We start from the raw sequence: 22653 nt of genomic DNA on the forward strand, positions 1-22653 counted from the left end.
TTCAAAAAGAAATGTCAGTAAAATTAGCTCCATAAGGTTCAAAAAAATCCATTAGTGGTGCCAAGACAAGAAACGCATGCATCCATGTGTGCACGTGTGTGCTGTCGACGGGGAAAAGCTCCAGGACATTTGGAGTTGATTTTCTAAAGTGAAACTGAATTTAAACTTTAGGTGCTGTGGGCTCAAACTAAATCAGAGGAATATTCCCATTAGAAAAAGGAGAATGTGGTTTTGTCTATTTCCTGGAGGAAGTAAAAGGGATGAAAGAAGAGACAGAAATACAGAACCCAGTTCAAATAGTGAGGAAGCAACCTCAGGTGGGAAAAGTTGGAAAAACAAGTTTTTCACCTCAATAAATTAATGAAAAAGTGTTTTTATCAGCAGCAGCATTTAAAAGAAGTAGTTTGTATTAGTTAAACCAGCACCTTGACATGATAAAGGTCAACATATGTGTGTGTGTGTGTGTGTGTGTAATACTGACATCAGGACACAGATTTGTAGCTTGTCTTTAAGTCACGGTCTTACATAGTTTGTCCCCAAATAGTTGTTCTGAAGCAGTCAGTGAAGCTGTTTGCTCTGAGGACCATCTGGAGCCCAACATGTTCCACCAATTATTGATGCAAACACAAAAGCTGGCCTCCATACATAGCTAATCACCCCATGCAGAACAAATGTCTGAGGCGTATACTGTATGAATAATGCTTGTTGATGCATTGAAATCAATCAAATGAGAGCAATTTCTGTTTTTCAACTTATGTGTTTGAAAGCTGCTTCTCCACAAAGCATCACATAATTAAATATGAAGGAAGAGACTTTATGTTTTTTAACAAAGTTTGTTCAAGTGTAGATAAGCAACACTTTAAATATCAGAGGTGTAAAGATAAAATAAAGTAGAAGTACTGTTACTTGATTGAAATGTACATACACAGAATATTCAAGTACAAGTAAAAAGTAGCTCAATTAAATATTTTTCAAAGTAAAAGTTACTAGTTACTTTCACTCCCTACTTTAAAATAACATCAATGATTCCATGTTTGTATCTTTTGTTGTCATTGTCTTAAATGTATGAGGACTACAGATGGAAAGTAGCTCAGGGCTAAATCTGACACATTTACACAAAGTATTGTACTGGTGTTCATTAAAGGTCACATGTCTTGCTATTTTTCACCCATCTCCATTTGTTCTAAGAACCCCAAAAACATAGTATTTGAGGTTTATTTTCCCAAACTCGCCCGTTTTCTAGAGTTTTAGCTTCTGAAAAGTCACTTTCTGAACAACTCTACACAAACAGGCTGATTTGCTTCCTACTTATGCATATTCATGAGTGGGCGTGTCTATAGACGGGACACTGACTTCCTCCTCCCCGCACAGTGACGTAGGGCCAGAGGACGGCCCGCCCTCCTCCCACCCACTCTGTAGCTGAGCTCATGTTGCTTTATAAACACGAGACAGAGCGTGGGGGCGGGGCATTCACCTGTACATACGTAGACTGTAGAAAATACATATATAGCACTGTGTGAAGGACGCTGAGATGCTCACCTTTGTGGGTGTGTCTGTTTACATGTCAATCAGAGCAGAGAGCTTCCTGGAGGCGTGGCTTCTCCAGCTCAGTGCTGTGTCAAATTCGTCATCAAAGGAACGCGTCATCAAATTGGAGTGAGGTGTTTGGGCTCACCCTGTAGTAAGAAAGGAGCAAATCACCCTCTAACTAACGATTGAGGGAATCAATGAAAAAACACTTTGGCCATGTGTATGAAGCCCTAATAGCACTTTATTATGTTTAAAGCACAGAAAAGTTGATTTAGCTTAACATGGGTCCTTTAATATGCGCTGTCCTCTCCAAATTAACAAATAAATTAATGAATTGAATTCAAAATAAAAAAGATTTTCAGACTCCAAGTGTAGCTACATTAATGAACTCTAAAACTGAGAAAATAACCAGCATTCAATGTTATTTTTGCACCGTCTGGTCTTTTTTTTTTTTTTTTTTTTTCAATGTCTGTTGATCATTTTAAAACTAAAATAATAATAATTTACTTAGTAATGGTTTGGTGCAGAAATGTAACAAATTACTTGACTTCTTTTAAAACGTACATAAGTACAAATAAAACATAAATACAATTATACTCAAAAAAGTACAAGTACCCATTAAAGCTACTCAAATACAGTAACGTGATTACTTCACCTTTTTTAAATACACACAGGCACAGTTATACATTGCTCAGCCCTAACGCACTTATGCACGTACTTAGACACTGCTTCATGTGTCACTGAAAGTAAAAAAAGTCGAACAGTAAAAAGTACCAAGTATGTTTAGCATTTTCTATGTTTGGTATCCATCCCTCGCCTTTAACATCAGAAGGAGCACCAGCAGCAAAGATTTACTTCACTGTGTCTTTTTCAGCCGCGATGCCCGAGGCAGTAATTGTTCTTATTTGATATGTGAATTGGCAGCAGTAGAGTCATTTCTCACCAGAGGTTATTGTTTGGCTGTGAGTTTGCATCTAGCGGCAGCAGCAGCAGCTTAGATTCTCCTTCATTTCCAGTGGAAAGGTCAAAGCACAGCCTCTAATATCAATGTGTGCTGATGGAGATGAGCACCACTTCCCACAGCGTGTGTGCGTGTGTGTACATTTCAGCTCACAAAGATATTTAAACTTTTAGTGAACGGGCTTAGCGCTTCAAACAGCTTGTCAATTGTTGCCTAGCAACAGGAGCCAGTGGAGGGCTGCAAGGATTCATGGAGGCAGAGCTACAGCTGAGCGCTAACACACTTAGCTGGGCAAATTCACTTACTCACCTATGTGTGTGTGTGTGTCAGTGGAGACGTTGCAGACGCTGGTGAATGGCAGCCTGGGAGGAGCCATGGCCAGCATCCAGGAGGGACGAGGAGGAGGAGGAGGAGGAGGAGGAGTGTGTGGGGGAGCGGGGCCGGTGTGCTTGCCCCGTCGGGCTGAGACCTTTGGAGGCTTTGACAGTCACCAGATGCACAGCAATAAAAGTGAGTCAGACAACGAGCCACCCTGTCCACCTGTGGTGAACTGTGTAATACCCTCAGCTGTCCAATGTAAAGGTGTTCAGGCACAGTGCAGCACTTTGTATTACCTTCAAAATGGCATTTGAGATCACATTGGACGCAAACATTACTTCCTCCTGACAACACAGTGCTGTTTGATAACACATTAGAAAGCAGCGCTGCCTTCTTGTTCCTGAGGGAAATATGGCTCGAGGCTCTGCCCCTGAACTCACAAGCTCACAGTGTGGTTGGCCTGTAGAGAACCGTTCTTACTTTTTACCTCTTAACACACTGATCTGGAACAAATAAAGCTTAACTTTCTCTTTGGTTTCTACATTACAAACAAGTTTGAACCTTAACTAATACTAATAAAGAATACACTGGTGGACCAAAACTCATCATACCTTTAACACATCATCTACCCACCTCATTTTCTTAAAGGGATCCTCCACTGTTTTTATCAATGTGACCTAAAACCTTTGAAATGTCCATATTAGAAGATCTATGTGACTATTTTAGAACTTCCATGCCGCCATCTTGAAATCACGTGAATTGTTTTCTATTAAAGTGAAGCATTCAGCCTGCTTTTTAGGTCATTTAGCAGCTTTTTCAGTCAAAATGCCAGTTTGTGCTGCTTTTGGGTCCTCTGAATCATGTTTCAAACTCAAGGCCCGGGAGCCAAATCCGGCCCTTTAGATCATCCAATTTGGCCCGCATGAGATATAAATCATTGTGTAAATGACCAAGTAATTCACTTGTAGATTTCTCAGTCCCTCCAAATACACAAAGTCAATGAAACTCCAAAACATTTGCAGGGCTCACAGTTTTCCCATGCTTAAATTACACGATGGTCGTCTGTCTTTTTAGTCTCAAATTGTTGAAAGAACTCTGTTTCTCCAAAATTCTGAGATTTTTCTCAAATTATTCCACAGAATTTCTCCAAATTAAAAAAAATAAAAAATTGGTCACAAAATAAAGGAAATTTAATTGAAGATCATGCAGGGACTGATATCTGTCACTTTTTGCTTGGATTAGTGCCTTAAATACTGTACAGTATATCACTTATACAAGGAAGTGTAATCTAAGGAATTAAAATGTTGAAGCCGTTGTTTTAACCCACATAAAATCTGCGGCCCACTTAATCAAACTAGTTGGTGTTTGGCCCCTGAACTAAAATTAGTTTGACACGCCTATGCTCTATAAATCAGGAAAAGTTAGAGATGTCAATGTAAACCTCTTTTGTTTACCGAAAGAGGATAAAAACAGTTCCCACTCTGCAGTTTGGCAGTAGACAATGAAGCAGAGAAGAAGAGCTCTCCTAAGGGACCTTTAATCTCTTTTAAACAGTGCGCTGCAGACGCTCTGGTGGCTGAAGTTTGTGAGTAAATCACGGACTGTTGAAGAGGCACAAACTGTAAGGATAGAAGTCCTCTTGGGTGACTTTTCCTGATTATTCAGAGCAACCAAAACCAACGCAAGTTGTTATTTTTAGCGAAAAAGCTGCTAAATGATCAAAAAAGCAGGCTGAATGCTGTACTCCAATAGAAAACAATGGGATGTTTACAGACAAATGTGGCTGTGTAACACCATCAATCACTAAAGTAGTCCCATTTTTACAAGTTTATCAAATGAATATAGTGCAAAATAATGCTTTTTGTTAAGCATAGATCTTCTAATAAGGTCATTTCAAAGGTTTTAGGCCATGTTTGTAAAAACTGTGGAGGATCCCTTTAAAGAAAGAGAAGAACAGGATTTCCAACTTATCCATTTTATTCGGTGTCACCACAATAAATCGTTACAACCATGTAAGGCTAACAGTTTTTACCCCTGGCTAATTGAAGGCCTCTGTATAGCTAAACTAAAAGCAGCATAACTAAAGGCAAGGCTTGCACTCTCCTGAGGCTTATGTGTAAAATGAATGGGCAGCTGTGAATAAGCTTACAGAGGAATTCTGACAGTCACAAGTGAATCTTTTTTGATCCACACAATTATTTTTAGACATTTGTTGTGTTACTTACACATGATAAAGCACAGAGCTTCTGTCTGTGGGTTTGTACGCTGACCCTCTTCGTGTGTGTCCTGTGATTTGCCTTCATGCCAGGTGGAGACAGAGAGGAGAGCGAGGACATGGTGGTGGATCTGCGCCGCACAGAGTCTGACAGCGTCTTGAAGAAGGTCAGCATCTTACATCTCACGGCCAATTATTTCTCTACTGTGAAGAGGCTGTGCCTATTACGCCTCCGAGAGAACCTTAGGTCATGTGTGTGTGTGTGTGTGTCTGTGGGGATGGGGGGGGCATTTTGTCCTCCAATGTGAACAATACCATTAATACGACTTATAAGCTGCCTCTCTTCCTGAAGTGAATTAGCCTCTGGGCTCATCCTGTCTGGATCCGTTGCTAATCAACCATCAGTTGAGAGAGAACTCAGTGTTGGATGGAAATGACCTTTAGGAGCTGATGTTCCAGATGCTTTAAATGTTGCCACTATGCAGACATTCACCATGGTGATGGGAAGGTTTTTACACATTTACATTTGTGGTCTGCAAATGAGACAGTAGGACACAAACTGAGTCAAATATATTTAATTTTTTCCTCCTAAAGGGATCCTCCACTGTCTCCACAAATGTGGTCTAAGATCTTTGAAATGTGCTTATTAGAAGATCTATGGCCAACAAAACACATTATTTTAGACCATATTCGTTTTCTTAACTTTTAGAAGTGGGACTACTTTACAGTTTTAGAGCCTGTGTTTCTTCTTCTTGAAATCCCGTGATTGATGATGTCACACGGCCTCACTGCCTGTAAACATCCCATTGTTTCCTATTAGAGTGAAGCCTTCGGCCTGATTTTTAGATCATTTAGCAACTATTTCGGTTGCTCAAAATAATCAGAAAAAGTTAAAGATGCCGATGTAAACCTCTTTTGTTTACCTGAAAGAGGATAAAAAAACAGTTGTGACCAGAGAAAATCTGTGATCGCAAAACTGATTATTTAGATCAAGAGTGTCAAACTCATTTTAGTTCAGGGGCCACAGATTATAGAGAAGGCACCGACAATACATGTTAAGCTCCTGCTTTTCAAAAGCAAATAGGAGCTGCTTTTGGAAATTTTATTCAACTTGGTGAAGGTGAATGCATGGCTTCCTATTTAAAAAAAGGCCACCTCATTGAATTATCTGCTAGGAGACCTGGTGTTGAGCTAGCCAGAATCGAAAGCCAGCCTTAGCCCACCCTCCTCTCCCCCACCGCCACCTGGAACTTTGTTTTTGACTGGATTTATTCCAGGTCGTCACACATCATCTGACGTTTCTGTTTTCAGAAACGGAGCGAAGTAATTATATTTCAGCCATGTTGGCCGTCTATCCGCCCTCCCTTCCCCCCCAAGCTGCAGGGAAGGCAAGTGAAGCGCCTATAAGAGGCTGCCCCCCCCTCCCCTTCAGCTGCTGGCATTCCTTTCCCCTTCTCTGCCCTGAGCTGGTTGGGTCGCGGATAGCTGGTCAAAAGTAAATAAATACTCATGTCTATCATGTTGGACTTGCTGTGAAATGGATGATGCACAGGAAAATATATAGATTTATGTTTAAAAATATATATATATATTATACTGTATATGTGTGTTTTCAAGAGCAATTTTTGAAAAACTAAATTTGTCGTGATTTAATGACCATGATAAAATGTGGGTCCCAGGGTGAGACCAGTTGAGAACCCCTGATTTAGAGCAACCAAAAGTAGCACAAGTTGTCATTTTGACTGAAAAAGCTGCTAAATGATCTATAAATCAGGATGAATGCTTCACTCCATAATAATGTGTTTTGTTAGGCATAGATCTTCTAATAAGTACATTTCAAAGGTTTTTGGCCACATTTGTAAAAACAGTGGAGGATCCCTTTAAGTCTTGAACCAGAGAATGGAGTATTCCTTCAAAATACCACGACAGCCCTATGAAAACTTCTGTTTCATTTTCATTTCTATATTTCCACAGTCCAAAAACACTTGTTATGGTCGAGGTTCACACTGGAAATGATTCCGATTCCTCTCAATAATCAGCAGAATGTTAATGTTAATACTTTATGTCAGACTCTAACATTAACCAATATGTGTGCTAGTGCTGTTTCTAGTGCTTTAGTATCTTAAAAGTGACTTTGAAATTATTGATGCATTTTAATGTTGCCTTTTATTTTTATTTTCACTGAATAGTAAAGTGAAGATGGAATATTTAATGTATGAGGCTGTCCTCAGTTACAGTGACGGCACGCACACACACACACACAGACACGCACACACACACACACACACACACACACACACACACACACACACACACACACACACACACAGCTGTGTGCCCTAACGTGTACATGTTGTGTGTTTGTGTGCAGGGAGGAAACGCTGGCCTGATGCTGCTGAAGAGGAACAGTGAGGTATTTGCCTTTAATGCAGTTAAAGCTGTCGTTTACATTGAGACTGTCTTAACTCTGCACTCGCAGCATTTTTTAATCAGCATTACATTGATTACACATTAGTGAAGTCATCTGAAGCAGGTGGAGAATGACGCTCGAGAGCCATTAGTTTTATTTAGACCTCATCCTTAAACTGCAGAGGAAATCTTTCTTTATGGTGGGATTGTTAGAGCCCAAATTGTTGTAAAAAATGTTACTAAAGCCCGAAATGAGCCCAAAACGTAAAAGCCTTTTGTCTTTATTACATTATAGGATAGGCAAACCATTTTCTCCTAATAGTGTAATCATTTTATTACATCACAGTGAATCAATGATTTATGGATTAAAGAGTGTATTGCTTCAACGTGCATTAATATTTGTGTTGATTGATATGTATACAAATACATATTAAAAAAAAAAAATATATATATGGCAAAAGTTTTTACATTTTGGACTCAGTGTCTTGTTACATTATTGACCAGTTTTTACATTTTTTATTGTTACATACATGGCTCTAACATGTGAAATGTGTGGTTATCTTTAAACTCTGAGCAAAGCTTGGGTTTAATTTGCCTCAATGCTTTCAGAGTTGATATGTGTGGTAATGGAATAAACATGCTGTACATGACATGTTACATTAGAACGTGAGCAACTTTTAAAAATGTCTAATCTGTCACATTTGGATTTCATTTGTTGTTTTATAATAATTGACGACGATATCTTCTCAGTTCTGTTGATGGTAAAAGCATGTGTCACTAGTTGCTGTTTACGTATTCATGCTGATGTTTTGTGCAGCTCTCAGATGCAAACGGAGCAGGGTGTATTAAGTAGGGTGACTTGTCTTTTTTTGACATCTTGTCCAAAATTGTTACAAACTTATCAAAATGTCTGGGTTTCCCAGGACCCCTGAATGCGTCTTGCTCTATCGGAGAAATTCCACCAGTTTCTGAAAGCTAATAAGTTGTTCTTTACAGCCAGTATCATGTCATTACGGTCATTTACTCACAAGTGCTGGAATCATTAAAGATGTCGCTTTGTTTTGACAAAATCGTCAGAAGCAGCAGAGAGTAGAGAAACTAAAGTCCAAGATGGATTAATAATAATAATAATAATAATACATTTTATTTGGAAATCAGCGCCCTTGAGTTCACCCAAAGTCACTTTACAGTGCATAGTATAAAAACTAAACCAGTGCATAGTATAAAACCACAAGAGGGGCTTAAAAATGTAAACTTTCACAGTTATTTATTGAAGTGTATTCTAATGATTATTTATTGTTCTGTAAGCTTTGAGTTTTTATTTATTTCTTGGAGATGTTTTTCATTGTTTCACTGATTGTGAGGTTTTAAGATGGTATATATGACATTTTTCAAGGACAGATTGTAATAACGCATAATAAAGGTGATTGACTTCAGTCTTTTTTTAAAGTCTTTGTTTTAAAGAGATAAATTATTTCTTTATGGACAATAATTACTTATTTATCTACTATATTGTATTTTGCCGTTACAAGTTCGATTCAAGAAAACATGGAGTACTTTGAGTATGCAGAGGTTTGCTCAAGTGTCCTCTTTTGTGAAATATGGTCACCCTCGTATTAAGGTTGCTCACTCATTTATGTTCCTCCATCAGCAACTCCTTCAAAGCATCTCAAACCTGCATCTGCTGCTCAGCTCTCTGCAGGTACGTCAGCTCCATGCTCTGCTTCACAATGTCTCTATTAGCAGCAAACACTAATGTGACCTACTGTGTGTCAGGCTGTGGTGGTCCAGCAGGACAGCTTCATTGAGGACCAGAGGCAGGCTCTGAGCGAGCGCTCCTCATCCCTCACGTCCCTAACACGGACGTCGTCCAGGCCCAGCTCTCTGGTCGAGCAGGAGAAGCAGCGCAGCCTGGAGAAGCAGCGGCAGGAGATGGCCTCTCTGCAGAGGCAGCAGGCGGCCCACGCTGAGGAGAGGAGGAGGAGGGAGAGGGAGTGGGACCTCAGGGAGCAGCAGCTCTCTGAGAGGGAGGGTCGAGTGCACAGACAGGTAACCACCACAGACGCACACTGGAAGCACTGGTCTCCCACCACAGGGCCTGAGCAATTTAATAACTGACACCTTTTACTAAGGCTGCAATGATTGGTTGACATAATCAATAATGTCGACTGCAAAAATTAGTCGATGCAGATTTCCTATCATTGATCGTTTTATTTTGTTAATGAATGATAAAATCCAGTCCGCTGCCTCTTGCTTTTTTTCTTTGCAGTACCTTACATTGACCTATAGGGGCAGTGTTGCACCACCAACTGTGTGCAAGTAAAGGCTGGCGTACACTGTGCTTTTTTTGGCCCATTTTGAGCCGATTTTCGACTTGTGCGTCTATTTTTGGGATTGGGACGAGCCTTTGCTGAATCTTGTGTCATGCATCATGTCGCCTCACGGCCAGCTCCCGATCAGTAATCGTATGGTCGTAAGGAAATCAAACGCTGTCTTTTCTTTTTTAAAGCTCTTTTTGCTGTTTTAATGGTGACGCTTCAGAGTTCTTCTTCTTCTTCTTCTTCTTCTTCTTCTTCTTCTTCTTCTTCTTCTTATTTGGACGTTGCATTTCCGGAAACAAGACCCCGATGTGTCGTGTATGAATGTACAGTGTGAGCAGAGTTGGTCCGTACGTGAGAACATACATCGTGAGCTGCGCACAATTGGCCTCTGCACACGAGCCTCACAGTTTGAGCTGAGAACGATTGTAAACATGGCACAGTGTAACCCAGCCTTAAACAGTGAAGAAGAACGGAGGAGAGACGCAAAAAACTGAAGAAGCTTAACGTGAGATAGTTTCTGAAGCTTCAAATCCTTTCACCAAAAACAAACCAGTGAAAAACTTTAAACTCTGAAGTCATTAAAGCACTAGCTCCAGCTTTTTAAAGTGACTTATTTACACTCTTTGTTTACTACCCATTCTTTGTTCAAGACAGCTCATGCTTTAAGTTTGTGATGTATCATTTATTCATAATCTTATTGATATTGTATGTGTTAAATTTAACAACTACACCATCAATACATGTTTTATGTCATTGTTTTAATTCCTCTGTGTAAAACATGCTGTCACAGTATAACAAAAAATACTAGTAATAAAAATAAAAATAATTGTTAGTTGCAGCTCTACTTTTTACAATGTTTCTGTCTAAAGAAGTATGCTAACACAGATTAAAATGTTTTCAAACAAACGTTAATAATTCCTGGTAAATGAAGGTCCATCGCAGTAAATAAATAAATAAATAAATAAATGTCTAGGGTTTTTTTTGCAAAATAAGAAATATAAAAATGAAACAAATTTAAATTGTTTTTTTTTTATTATTATTATTAATTAAAAGAGAAAAATTACATGTCCTTTAACTGCTAGCTAATGTCTCTTTCCCTTACAGTTTAAAAATGCAATTTGAATTTTACATGTACAGTAATTAGTAGATATTACAAAATATTCTATTTGTTGATAATGAACAGATGATATTGCACAGGCAGATTTTCAGTCAAGTTCCCGTGGGAGGACTGGTCGTCAGGCCTGGCATAAAGACTTCAACTGCTAGTAACAGACTGAACTCTGCACACAGCATTTTTTAAATCAGCATTACATTGGTTACACATTAGTGTTTTGTATTTAATGTTCAGGTTTTTGCTGAGTAACAGTGTTGCATGCCACTGTTAGTTATTATAGTTCTTTTATCTCGATTTATTCCTTTATTACGTAGGCATTCACTGGCGGCCGGCAAAGCAAGAATTTCATTGTACAGGGAAACGTGTTTCTAACTGTACAGATGACAATAAACACTTTGACTTGACTTGACTTGAATTCATGTGAAACAGGTGGTGAATGACACTTGAGTACCACTAGTTTTATTTAGACCTCATCCTGACGCTACAGAGGAAAGTAAAAAGACATTTGTGTTTGTACGATGTTTTTTCCTGTAATTTATTAATCCTAATTAATGTGTTAAAGTGACAGCCCTAATTCTACTTCCTGCTACCACAGGAGGAGGAGATAGAGAAGCAGAACAAGCAGCTGGAGGAAGAGAAGCAGGATCTGCAGAGCAGAACGGAGAAGTGCCAGAAAGACCTGGAGCGGCTTAGGGAGGCCCAGAGGAAGCTGGACCGGGAAAAGGAGGCCGTACAGAGGCAACTGCACAAGATGGAGGGGCTGCGAGGAGCTGAGGTGAGTCAGCATATTCACCCTCACCCAGTGCTTCATTTGTAAATCATCAGGTCCCAGAACACCAGCTGTGAGAGAGACACAAAAATGTCACCGAATAAAACATTTTTTTAATTGAGCCAATAATATCACATGAACACAAACAACCAAATAATCTAAATGTTTAATAAAAGAATGATAATCAGCGTTAAAGAAGCACGGTCACATCTGCCGTGTTTCAGCACCAATGACAGAGCAAAATCACAGCTAATGTAGCCATACAATACACCATAACGCTATAACTCCTCTAATGAATCAGCAGCACAGCAGGATATGAAAATATAACATGTGTTTACCTGTTATTTGTCCAAAAGAGAAGGAGGAATTTGTATCCTCACAACTTTTTTACATGTTTCACGGCCGAGGCCTGCCTTGTTTTTCGTTAGCGTAAGAGTAGCAGCTCATTGAACTGAGTCTCTGTATCAATAGCAGAACTTTCCCCATCGTCTCCTTCTCTGCGCTCTGTCCCTGAGTCCTCCTCATGTCCCCTGGATAGTTCTCCTCCTGTGTCCTGTGTGTTGGAGACAGGTTCTCCTGCATTAGCATCTTTGCTAAAGGTTCTGCTACGAGCTACGCTAACTGCTGCTGTGCTGCTGCTGCTACTCCGCGATTTCCACAGAACCAACCTTGGACTTCTATAAAGAAGGCTTAGCTTCACTTATTGGCTTAAAAAACTATTTAGATCCAAACTTTTTTTAGCCATTTTCTACCGTTTTCCAAGCTGACAAGACGTCATTTTTGCAGAAAATCAAACTTTAGACGTAGCACGGGGGCGTGGTCTGACTTTCCCCTCTCTTCCTCACTCCCACTCAGTTTTTACATTCAGTTTTGTGTACAGTGACATTTCCAGTCATTTCAACTCAATAAAAGACACAGCTGTCCAAATACGATACTTTAAAATGTAATAAAAACACCTAAAAGCAAACGAGGTGCTGGAAAAAAAAGAGGTGCTGATCCAATCAAATAAGTGCCGGTCAAAATCTGGGAGGTGCCGGATTTTGCTCCGGCAGGATTCGGTCCTAATTAAGCTCTGCCCTTACCTACAGAGAGCAGCCGTTCACGTGTCTAACCTCTCGTTTCCAGAGAACTTCATCCACAACCTCGGACGAATCCCAGTTTGCAGGGAGCTCTCGTTCACTGGGAGAACTGGACCCACTGGACCTCCCCCCAGCTTCATCCATGTCCCTGCCCAGGCTGCCTACACAGATCTCCAAGCCCAAAGGCAAAGGCCTCAACCCGTTTACATCGTCTTCCACCAACATGAAGGGCAGTGAAACCAACAACCAGATCTCCAGGGGCCTCCTGCAGCTGACCAAGAACAAGAACAAGGATGGAAAGGAGAAAAAGAAGAAGAAGAACAAAGGAGGAAGCACACAACCAGCAGGTAGGAACCAATCAGCTCACAGAGATGCTCAGTTCACTTTTTCAGGGTTTTCTGTTCTTTTCTTCTCCTTTAACAGGAACCACAGCACAAGGGCTTTAATATTTAATTACTCTGTTCTGCCAAAAGTGCATTTGAACTTAACTGAGGAGCTGCTCTTAATCTGTTCTGAACAGAAATAAAGGCCAGAACAAACATTGGTCCATTTGCATCTCTAAATAACAAACGCACGGCTCATGCAGCAGCAAAACGCGTCACACATCTTTTCTAAAATGTTTAATCATACAGAGAGAAAAAAACAATTTCTGCAAACGTTCAGTGTGTTTCGTTGTGTGGAAAAGACACTTGCATTGACTTTGCTATGTTGTTGTTGTTGTTGGGAGTCAATAGAGCAATTGTCTTCTATTGACCAAAGACAGCGGTGCATGTAATCACCACTCATCATTAGAGTGTGGGCAGTGAAATACAGACAACAGCTACCACTGGTCAATATGAGAGTGACAGCTAAACACCTCTGTTATGATTACGTACCAATGCACTCTTTGATATGAGAGATTTAAGGAGCTTTGTAAGGGCAGATATAAGGCAAGGCAAATGTATTTGTATAGTGCGTTTCATACACAAGGCAACTCAATGTACTTTACATGATTAAACAGTGCAACAGAAAACATTTACCTGTTTAAAAATCAAAAAGAACATTAGAAGCAGCAGTAGAAACATTAAATCAACAATAATATGTTTAAAATGTCTCTCAGTCAGTGTCAGTTGCTGTTGTAATCGTAATTAAAGTGTACTTGAGTTTAGATAATTGACTTTATAATTGTAATTGCCATGAAAATTGTATAAAAATAGTCAACCATGTTACAGTTCTATGTACAGTTCTACACATGTAGTTACCAATTATTAAATGTTTTTTATATCAAGCTTTCCCATATTTTACCATTTAAAAAGATTTAGGTGTATACTGGGTTCAGATACCCACAACAAAACCATTCAAACCTATATTTACATTGATTAGGAAGCCTACCAAGGAAACCAATAAATAGGAAAGAATATATTATTTACGAATATTTGTTTTTAGTGTATTTTACAGCTGAGTTAGGACTCGTTATCAATCACAAGAGATGCTAACATGAAGCTAACACAAGAGGAAGATTAAACCACATTAAGTTTATTTATTTCAGGCTCAGTAAATGTGATTAATTGTAATTGTAATTCAGTATTGTAATTGACTTTCTGAGGATAAAAACATATTTGTAATTGGGAAAAATGATGGTCACTGTAATTAAACATGGGTAATTGAAAATGTGTATGTAATTAAGCCCAACCCTGCATTGTACAGGTAATTTAAAATCAGCACAGGTCTATAATTCCATGTTGTTTTTTGGTGCTGCGTGTTAAAAAACAGCAGGTCAGTCGTCATCACAGCAGGAGCTGAAACTGTCAGTGCACGTGAAGTGCATGTGATCTCACATTAGTGAGAGGGAAGTGTTTATTCACACTCTGACTCCACTTCTTCTTCTTCTTCCTCTTTCTCTTCTTCTTCTAGAAGCCCAAAGCTTAGCAGAGCCTTCCCTGGATGAGGAGATCTTCTTCTGCTGAGAGAGAGAGAGAGAGAGAGAGAGAGAGAGAGAGAGAGAGAGAGAGAGAGGCACCTCCTCCTCCTCTTCCTCCTTTGCAGGAATCCGCTGCCTCCATGTAAAGACGTTAGAAGTCCAGGAACAGCGGCTGGAGCTGATGGACCTCATTAGAGGAAGCGCTCATCCGTGCACGTGCAGCATCTGCGGATTAGCCGTCTTTTATCGGTTTATCTGTTCCCACGCTCACACACTCAACGTAACTTCTTCCATCATTTCTTTTCCCAAAGAAATTCTTCATTGTGAAGAACGGGACAGTCGTGACAGCTGCAAACATTTCACAGTGAATTGCTTCTGTGACTCAAGCGCATCCTCACTGAGTTCCTTGTCTGCATTGATTTTTTCATGAACTGTGGTGGGTTTTTTTTCCCCAGTGGTCAGACCTGGCAGGCGTCCAAGCACCAACCAACAGGCTCGGCTTTATTCGTAGCTCCGGCACAAAGAGAGAGATAATCTTTAGTTTTCTCTCCATCATCTCATTTCATCAGTGGCGTTTTGGGGTCGGATGATAATCAAACACAGCTTAGAATGTTGTGATCAACTACACACCGTGTTGGTCCAAACCATGTAAATAAACTTCCCCAATCAGAACGTTTCATCTGTAAAACTTTAACCCATCCAACACTGATTCTAATCCCTCAGGGCCTAAAGCAGGTGCACACAGTCCATTATTAACAGACAATCACTCATTCACTGCTACAATACATGGACGTGTTAGCCACGTTAGCATCTGAGCTCAGGAATAACAATCACTCACTTTAATACACAGCCATTTGTCCCACACTCATATGTTTGATTAGATTTCTTTGGCTCCTCCCCCTCCTCCTCCATCAGTGCTGACGGGGGTGGGACTGCATTGATCAGCCACTGGTTCTGATTGATTGATTGATCAAAGAGGGTCTGGTCTGCGTACAGCGGGTGTGTTTCTCAGCCAATCCTACGCCCTCTTTTCTTTCTTTCCTCGTGAAATGCTGCAGGTGGAATAGGAACGGCTAGTGTTGAATCCTCACTGCATTGTTTGTTTGTTTTACACACACACACACACACACACACACACACACACACACACACACACACACACAGGCTGATGGATTGAGTGACTAAAAGCTTCTGATGAAGGAAACAGAGCTGCACCACAAACACGTTATATTTGACTGAACCCGAGTGTCGCATCATTTCATCCACTCTCACTTTGTTGTTGTTGTTGTTTTTCTTCGTCAGCGCGAGACGTCAGATCTTTTGTCGTTTTGTAATTGTCAATAAACCAAAGAGATGTTGTGAGACCGGCTGCACCACAGAAATCCATGTAATCAAAGGGCTAGTGGTGTTTTTATGGTGACCGCACACACATACACACACAGACACACTCTACCTGCTGGACAGGTAGGATAGAAGGTGGCTTCCTCGTGTCTCATGTTTGTGTGTGTGTGTTTGTTAGCGTGTTGTCTGCGTTCACTGCTTAATTCCAGCGTGTCGTGTAAGAGGCTGAACAGGGAACTGACCGTTAGTGGCTCCGTGTCGTTTGTGGGTTCTCTGTAATCCTGTCAAAGAAACAGAAAAACCTGCTTCTTCTTCTTCTTTTTCTGTTACTTTAAGTTTATTCGACCACTAGGGAGCGCCGTCCCTATGACTAAAGACACCCCCCCTCGTGACATCTGCCACATCCAGAAAGTCTGTCAGCATTAATTGTTTGAATATTTCTCACTGCTGTTGGAAATAGACGTGTTTTTCCTCACACATGAAGATAATAATGTGATGAGTGTATTTTCCCCACGGCTCGAGGAACAAACAAGTTGTCAGATTGTAATTGGTAAAAACAAACCAGCAGCCGCAGCTTTAATGTTTGAAGGAAGATGAGAATAAAAGAATTGATGTGAGGGAACCACAGACGATGATCAGTCGACCCAGAGATGAGTGCGTCCATCAGGCGACGTCGCCCTGCCTTAAATCGTAATGATTAAAATGCACTAGAGTAGAACCCACGAAGGAAAATGTCTGTACTCTACTAATGGTACACCGAACTTTCATTCTGAACAATGTAAAAAAAACAAAAAAAGGGCAAATGTGTACATACAATTTATGTATGAATCAAATCGCATGTAAAAAATAAATGGTTTGATTTGTGATTTATTGCAGCATTTTATTTATGTGTTCTCACTGTTGGTGACGAGCAACGGAAAAGTCTGTGTCTCATAATAATAATAAATCCCATTTAACAAAGAGTTTTTTTGCTTTGTTTGTTGCTACTGATATTTAAAAAATCCTGTTGCACCCATGCAGCATTCCAGATGTTTCTTCACCTCTACTAGATACAACTTCTTAAGTGAACACGTCTGTTTTTTTTCCCAGTTTTTAACTCATGTTAAACTACTACAAAGCTGGATTTCCTTTTATCGCACAAACTTCCGGTATTTACTCCACGCGTGCTGTGCTACGATGCTGGTTAACTTCTTACTGGTGTAAATCACCATGGTAACTTAGGCTGAACAGCTAACCTTGTTGGGACCAGGTTTTGTTCTGGGTTGGATCTGAGCAGTATGAAAGTCCCGCCTCCTGACCAATCAGCTGTCCAATAAAAGTAGGATCATTGTGTGAACGCGTCGCTGTGTGGATCTGATGTACGTGTACCCTTAGGGGTACGTTAACACACCTCAGGGGGTACACAAAAACATTTGTCAATATATTTTTCTAAAATTTTGGGACAAATTTCCACTTGCTCACAGATATTTTCCTTATCAATAATACATTGTAGCACAACTCTTTAAAATACAGTAAAAAAAAAAAGCCCTCTGATGCAAATTAACAAAATAAAGGGGTAATCTTCTTAAGACAGAAAAGATAAGGGGTACATTGGACAAAAAAGGTTGGGAAACACTGCTGTAAGATACAAAATAAAAATATTGTCCACCTTATGATGTAGGCTGAGCTGTAGCATCAGAGCCACAGACAAGGTCTGTGAAAGTGATCAAAGTGTCTGATTATCATCTAATGATTTAATAATTGATAATCTCACTCATTTAAGCATTAACAGTCGTCAATTCCTGCATTCTTTCCTTCCTGCTTTTTCTGCAGCAACAGTGCGTTTTTGGTCTGAATGATGGATTTTAATTCTTCATATTTTTAAAGAATTCTTCTTCAATTGTGACGTAAGTTGCTCTGCTCGTCAGACACTGAAATCCCTTTTTGTGTGAGCGTGCACGTAGCCAGGCTGAAACCACCTGGGTTAAGTTTATAACCTGCTTCATAGTACAGCTGCTGTTTGGTTTGGTTAAGCCCACTAACGGAGAGATATCCGTAATATGTTTATCTAGCTTTGTAGTACAGGCCCGTAATATCCCCCACATTTATATACACCTGCTGTGCGTCCTCTGGGGTTAAAATGACCCCAGCTGATTTAACTGTAATTTGTCATATGATTTGTGACTTCACTCCAGTCCATTAACACCCATTTTATTAATTTAAGTCTTATAGACCTTTGTTTGATGAATAGTACACACTGTTAAATAAATGTTTACGCTGCTGTTGTCATGGTGTCAGATTCGACCACCATTTCCACATGTCAGTAATGAGTACGGTATCCTGAAACAGTCGACGTCTGCTTCAGGAGAACATGCAATCAGGTGTTAATAAAGTAACATTCCCAGTGTCAGTAACTGTAGCTCTCCCAATCTGCTGCCATCACCACATCAACCATTCTTCAGCTGTGACTGCGTTCCTCTGAGCAAACACCCAGAGTGGGAACTTTCCGTCAAAGTAAGTGAGACGTGTCACGCTGACAGTTTGTCACTGTAGCACTAACACTCAGCTGCTGCTGTGTCCATCCAGGCTTAATGTCAAACCAACACAGAAACTGGATTTTAACTCATTGTATCAAATGTTACTCAGACCACAGCAGTTTGCACAAAGATGATTTTAGATTTTAACCTGGCTAATGTGAACACTCCTGTTTGGTGTTAGTCACCTTTAAGTATTAAGCATTAACTCTGCTTTTAAGACCTAAAAGTAGTCTCGCACACACAAAGTAATGAAATAAAACACGTACAGTAGGTGTGCGTGTGCATGTGCATGTGTGGCGCAAATATCTCCCCGACGCGGTGCGAGTTCGACCTGAAACTTAGTCAACGGGTTCCAAATACCCCAAGTGCGTGTATCTGTTATTTTGGAGTAATTTGGTCATTTCAAAATGTTTATTTTAATTTTATTTCACTTCTGGACGGCCCCGAAATGAAACCTATTCATCTTTTGACCTCAGGGTGTGAGGGGGCGCTAGCGCACCATCTATATCTATTAATCGTAAGGCAGTTAAAAATCGATTCATAGGTATCACGATTCACATCGATACTGTGAAAATTTACTTTATCCACAAGTGTTGGCGGCGGGCGGAATCTACTACTTTCTTTCTGGCCGCTTTCTACTTTTAAACATATTCATAAATGATTCCTTACCCCTTTAGCATTGAAAAAATATCTGTCACATTTTTCAATTAGCTCTGTCTGCTAGCAAAGCATCTCTTCTTCACTGCAAGATATCTGCATGCCAACTGACCACTGGGTTACCAGCGCCCTCTGCTGGTCCAAACAAATATCTGACCTAAATACAGTGAAATGACTGTTTTTGACCTGTGTTAAGGCACAAAAGACATTTTCAGTTGCACTTTTAAAAAGAAAAGGAACTATGATGCAGTTTAGCATTGTTTACTATAGAACCAGAATTTAAATTAATAGGCTTCTTCTTCATTTGTATTATTCCTTTATTTATTTCATTCAAGATGTATTTTTAGTGAAATTGCATTGTTTTGAGTAGTTTATCAAGGGATTCTTTTGACAATGAAAAATAAAAGGAAAACAGTATAGTTTTTATAGTTTTTCTCCCCAAAAAAATAAAGGAATATTTTTCAGTCATCATTTTTTCTACAGTCCCATTTTGTAAAATAAATCGTGAGAGAATTGTATCGTGAACCCAGTATCGTGAATCGAATCGTAGTGGGAGTTGAGTGAATTGTTACATCCCTAATAGAAAGCTCTCAGAGAGCACACCCCCCACCACACCATAGCAGCCCACCACATTAAATCATCAATTACATTTGGGATCTTGATCCGGATCATCCCCAGTATCTATTCATTTGACATTTCCTGAAGATTTCAACCAAATCTGTCGTTTAGTTTCTGATTTAAACTGTTCACAGACAAATAAATGAACACATTGAAATATATCTTTACATGTGTCAACAGGCTGAAGTAACAGCTACACCAGGCTGTATGCATCCATTAACCTTTCATTTACATTTAAAAACATCTATTTCACACATACATCGTCATCCCAATGTCCTGTTCAATCTGCATTTATGAAACATTATTATTAATGTATTCTAATCATTTAATTTTTTACTTCCTAATTTCATGAAATGACTCAGTTTTGGTGTTCTCCATCTTCATAACCTTATTACACATTATTAGAGATGTATTGGAGGTCTATTGAGTAGGTAAATTATTTAATACATGGAAAAATAAGAAATCAAACTAAAATTAGCTCAATGGAGAGAGAAGGGTATTTTATAAAGCATTAACACTCTTTTTTTTTGTTCTTTATTTTTTTTTCTGCATACATTTTCCAGAGACTTAATTTAATTAGTTTTTAATAATTATTTTCTGAGCATTTTATGTTAAATGACTTAGAGAATGTGGTTCACTACAGTGAACATGTCTGAAACGCTGAAGAAAATATATTTTTTGGGGAAAACAAGAATATAAACAGTGAATACTAAAGACTTCATAATAATTCCTCAGAGAGTTGAAAAAGAGAGAGAACGACAGAGTTTTTCCCACTTTCTATAACAAGGCTTTAATATTTGTCCACGTCTGCAGAATTTCTGAGTGTTTGAGGCTTTTAATCACATCCTTTATTTAATGATCTTTTTTAAGGCCTTTTACCAACATTATTGTTGCAGCCGTAGGAAGTTTTACTCTTTATTTGTGTTGATATATTTCAGCTCAAACTTTCACATCTTTCTTTATGCAACGTCTTGTTCTATACTTAGTTTTCATGTTTATCAAAGCTGAAAGTTCACTTTCACACAAGTACGTGATGTGAAGGACATCAAACACGTTTGGCTAGCGCTAAGCAGTTAGCTCTCGACATATTTGCGTTTTTTTTGACGAGACAAAAAAAAACAATGTTGTCACGCTGTTTTTATTTTTATTCAGGTACCCCTAGGGGAACCCGTACCCCACTTTGGAAACATAAGATTTAGGGGATGTCATTAGTGAAACTTACATTTCACAGTGAATTGACATCATTGGCTTGTGTTCAGTATGTGTATGTATGTGTATTATGATGCAAGTACTCACATTACTGTAATTAAGTTGCTTTTATGGGTAATTGTACTTTTTTGAGTATATTTCTGAATTAGTAATTTTACTTGTACTGAAGTATGTTTTAAAAGAATTAAAGTAATTCATTACATTTCTACGCCCAACCATTACTGAGAAAGTCATTTTAAAATGATCAACGGACATTTTGAAACTACAAAAAATGAAATGACCAGACAACAATCAAATGCATCACATCATAGCCGACCAATCAGATTCAACATAATGCACAGCGCCAAAAACAGCATTGAATGCAGGTTATTTCAGCCTAATTTAAAAAAAATTTTAATTATGAATTGAATTCATTGGTGGTATTTTATTTACAAAATAATTGTACATTTTCACAAACCTTTTATTTTATACAGATGCCTTTGTGGAAAATAAATTAAGTTCCAATTGTGGTAGATTTGGTTTCTAACGTTTTAAGTTTATACGTGAGATGTTTACTGTATGTAAGGAAACCATTTCTAGATTTATTACCAACAATAAACGTGGGTGGTGAAAGTAACTAGAATTTTAGTACTATTTAATTGAACTACATTTTACTTGAGTATTTTATGTATGACTTACTTTTACTTGTACTTGTGTAGAATTTCAATAAAGTGACAGTACTTCTACTTAAGTAGAATATATCAGTACTGTTTACACCTCCTTGAGGTGGTTGGAAAATGTGCAGCAATCCAGCAAACAAAGACTTGCATTGGGAGAACATGCAAACTCCATGCATTGGCTGTTTTGCAGCCTCTTTTTGACTTTGCACGCTTACCATCTTTCCCTGCACTTTATTTTGAAAAATCTGTAACTGAACTTTGTTAATACTTTCATTTCCTGTTTCCTTGAGCTGCAATGCAGCACTTGCGGCACGTTTTGGAAGGAATGTGACAGATGTTGATGGATTGACAGCAGCGTTGGCTCACAGCAGTGTGGGTTTCTCCTGATAAGCAAAGAGCCGGCTGCTCTCATCTCGTCATGCTTTTTCAAACTACAGGATCTTATATATCCCACAGGGTTCATCACTATGAGATTAGTCCAAATGTTTCTTCATTCTGTTCACCACACATTCAAACTCCACAGACACAACACCAGCTGTTAAGATCAGGCCGGGTCACACACTTGATAAGGTGCAAAGTAAATGTGGTTTGTTCAACCAAAACAGTGAAAAAACCTTTCTGTGATTGGACGGCGTCATTCTGGTTGTCATAGTGACAAAAACATTGTGGGACTTAATGCCCGGAGTGAAGAACAATAAATGAAGACGTTACTAGAAAATAAAAAAATAAAAAAATGTAATTATAAAGCATGATATCTCATAAAAAGGCAGAACAGCTCCTGCTGATAAGCCCGTGAGGAACAGAAAGCAAACTCAGACTTATTATCTACATTTGACACTTAAACTAATTATTGTTCAGTGATAACACTTCAATCCCTCTAATTGATTACATTAATACACCTTTGACCCTTTCTAAGTGGAAAAGGCCAAAATGAATCAGCTCCACTTGATAACACACTGAGCTGCTGTTTTACACACTCCAAATTAGCATGGAGCTAATTTACCTAGCGCTACATTGTAGGGCTGCTCGTTTATAGA

The 22653-nt window shown here is 39.1% G+C and overlaps 1 protein-coding gene across 4 annotated transcripts in view; it reads left to right on the forward strand.

Annotated features, from left to right (window-relative positions):
• akap13 (A-kinase anchoring protein 13) overlaps window positions 1-16827 on the forward strand; it is a 223947-nt gene extending 207120 nt beyond the window's left edge. For all 4 annotated transcript variants that reach the window (XM_028473335.1, XM_028473327.1, XM_028473344.1 and 1 more), the window contains 8 exons: window positions 2822-3001; window positions 5118-5191; window positions 7396-7437; window positions 9085-9135; window positions 9210-9482; window positions 11464-11643; window positions 12763-13063; window positions 14610-16827. In XM_028473335.1, coding sequence (XP_028329136.1) covers window positions 2822-3001; window positions 5118-5191; window positions 7396-7437; window positions 9085-9135; window positions 9210-9482; window positions 11464-11643; window positions 12763-13063; window positions 14610-14662 — 1154 coding nt within the window. In that variant the 3' untranslated portion in view covers window positions 14663-16827. The remainder of the gene's footprint in view (window positions 1-2821; window positions 3002-5117; window positions 5192-7395; window positions 7438-9084; window positions 9136-9209; window positions 9483-11463; window positions 11644-12762; window positions 13064-14609) is intronic.
• The last annotated feature ends 5826 nt before the right edge of the window (window positions 16828-22653 follow it).

This window comes from Gouania willdenowi, chromosome 3 (assembly GCF_900634775.1).
Source record: "Gouania willdenowi chromosome 3, fGouWil2.1, whole genome shotgun sequence".
Taxonomy (NCBI): Eukaryota; Metazoa; Chordata; class Actinopteri; order Blenniiformes; family Gobiesocidae; genus Gouania; species Gouania willdenowi.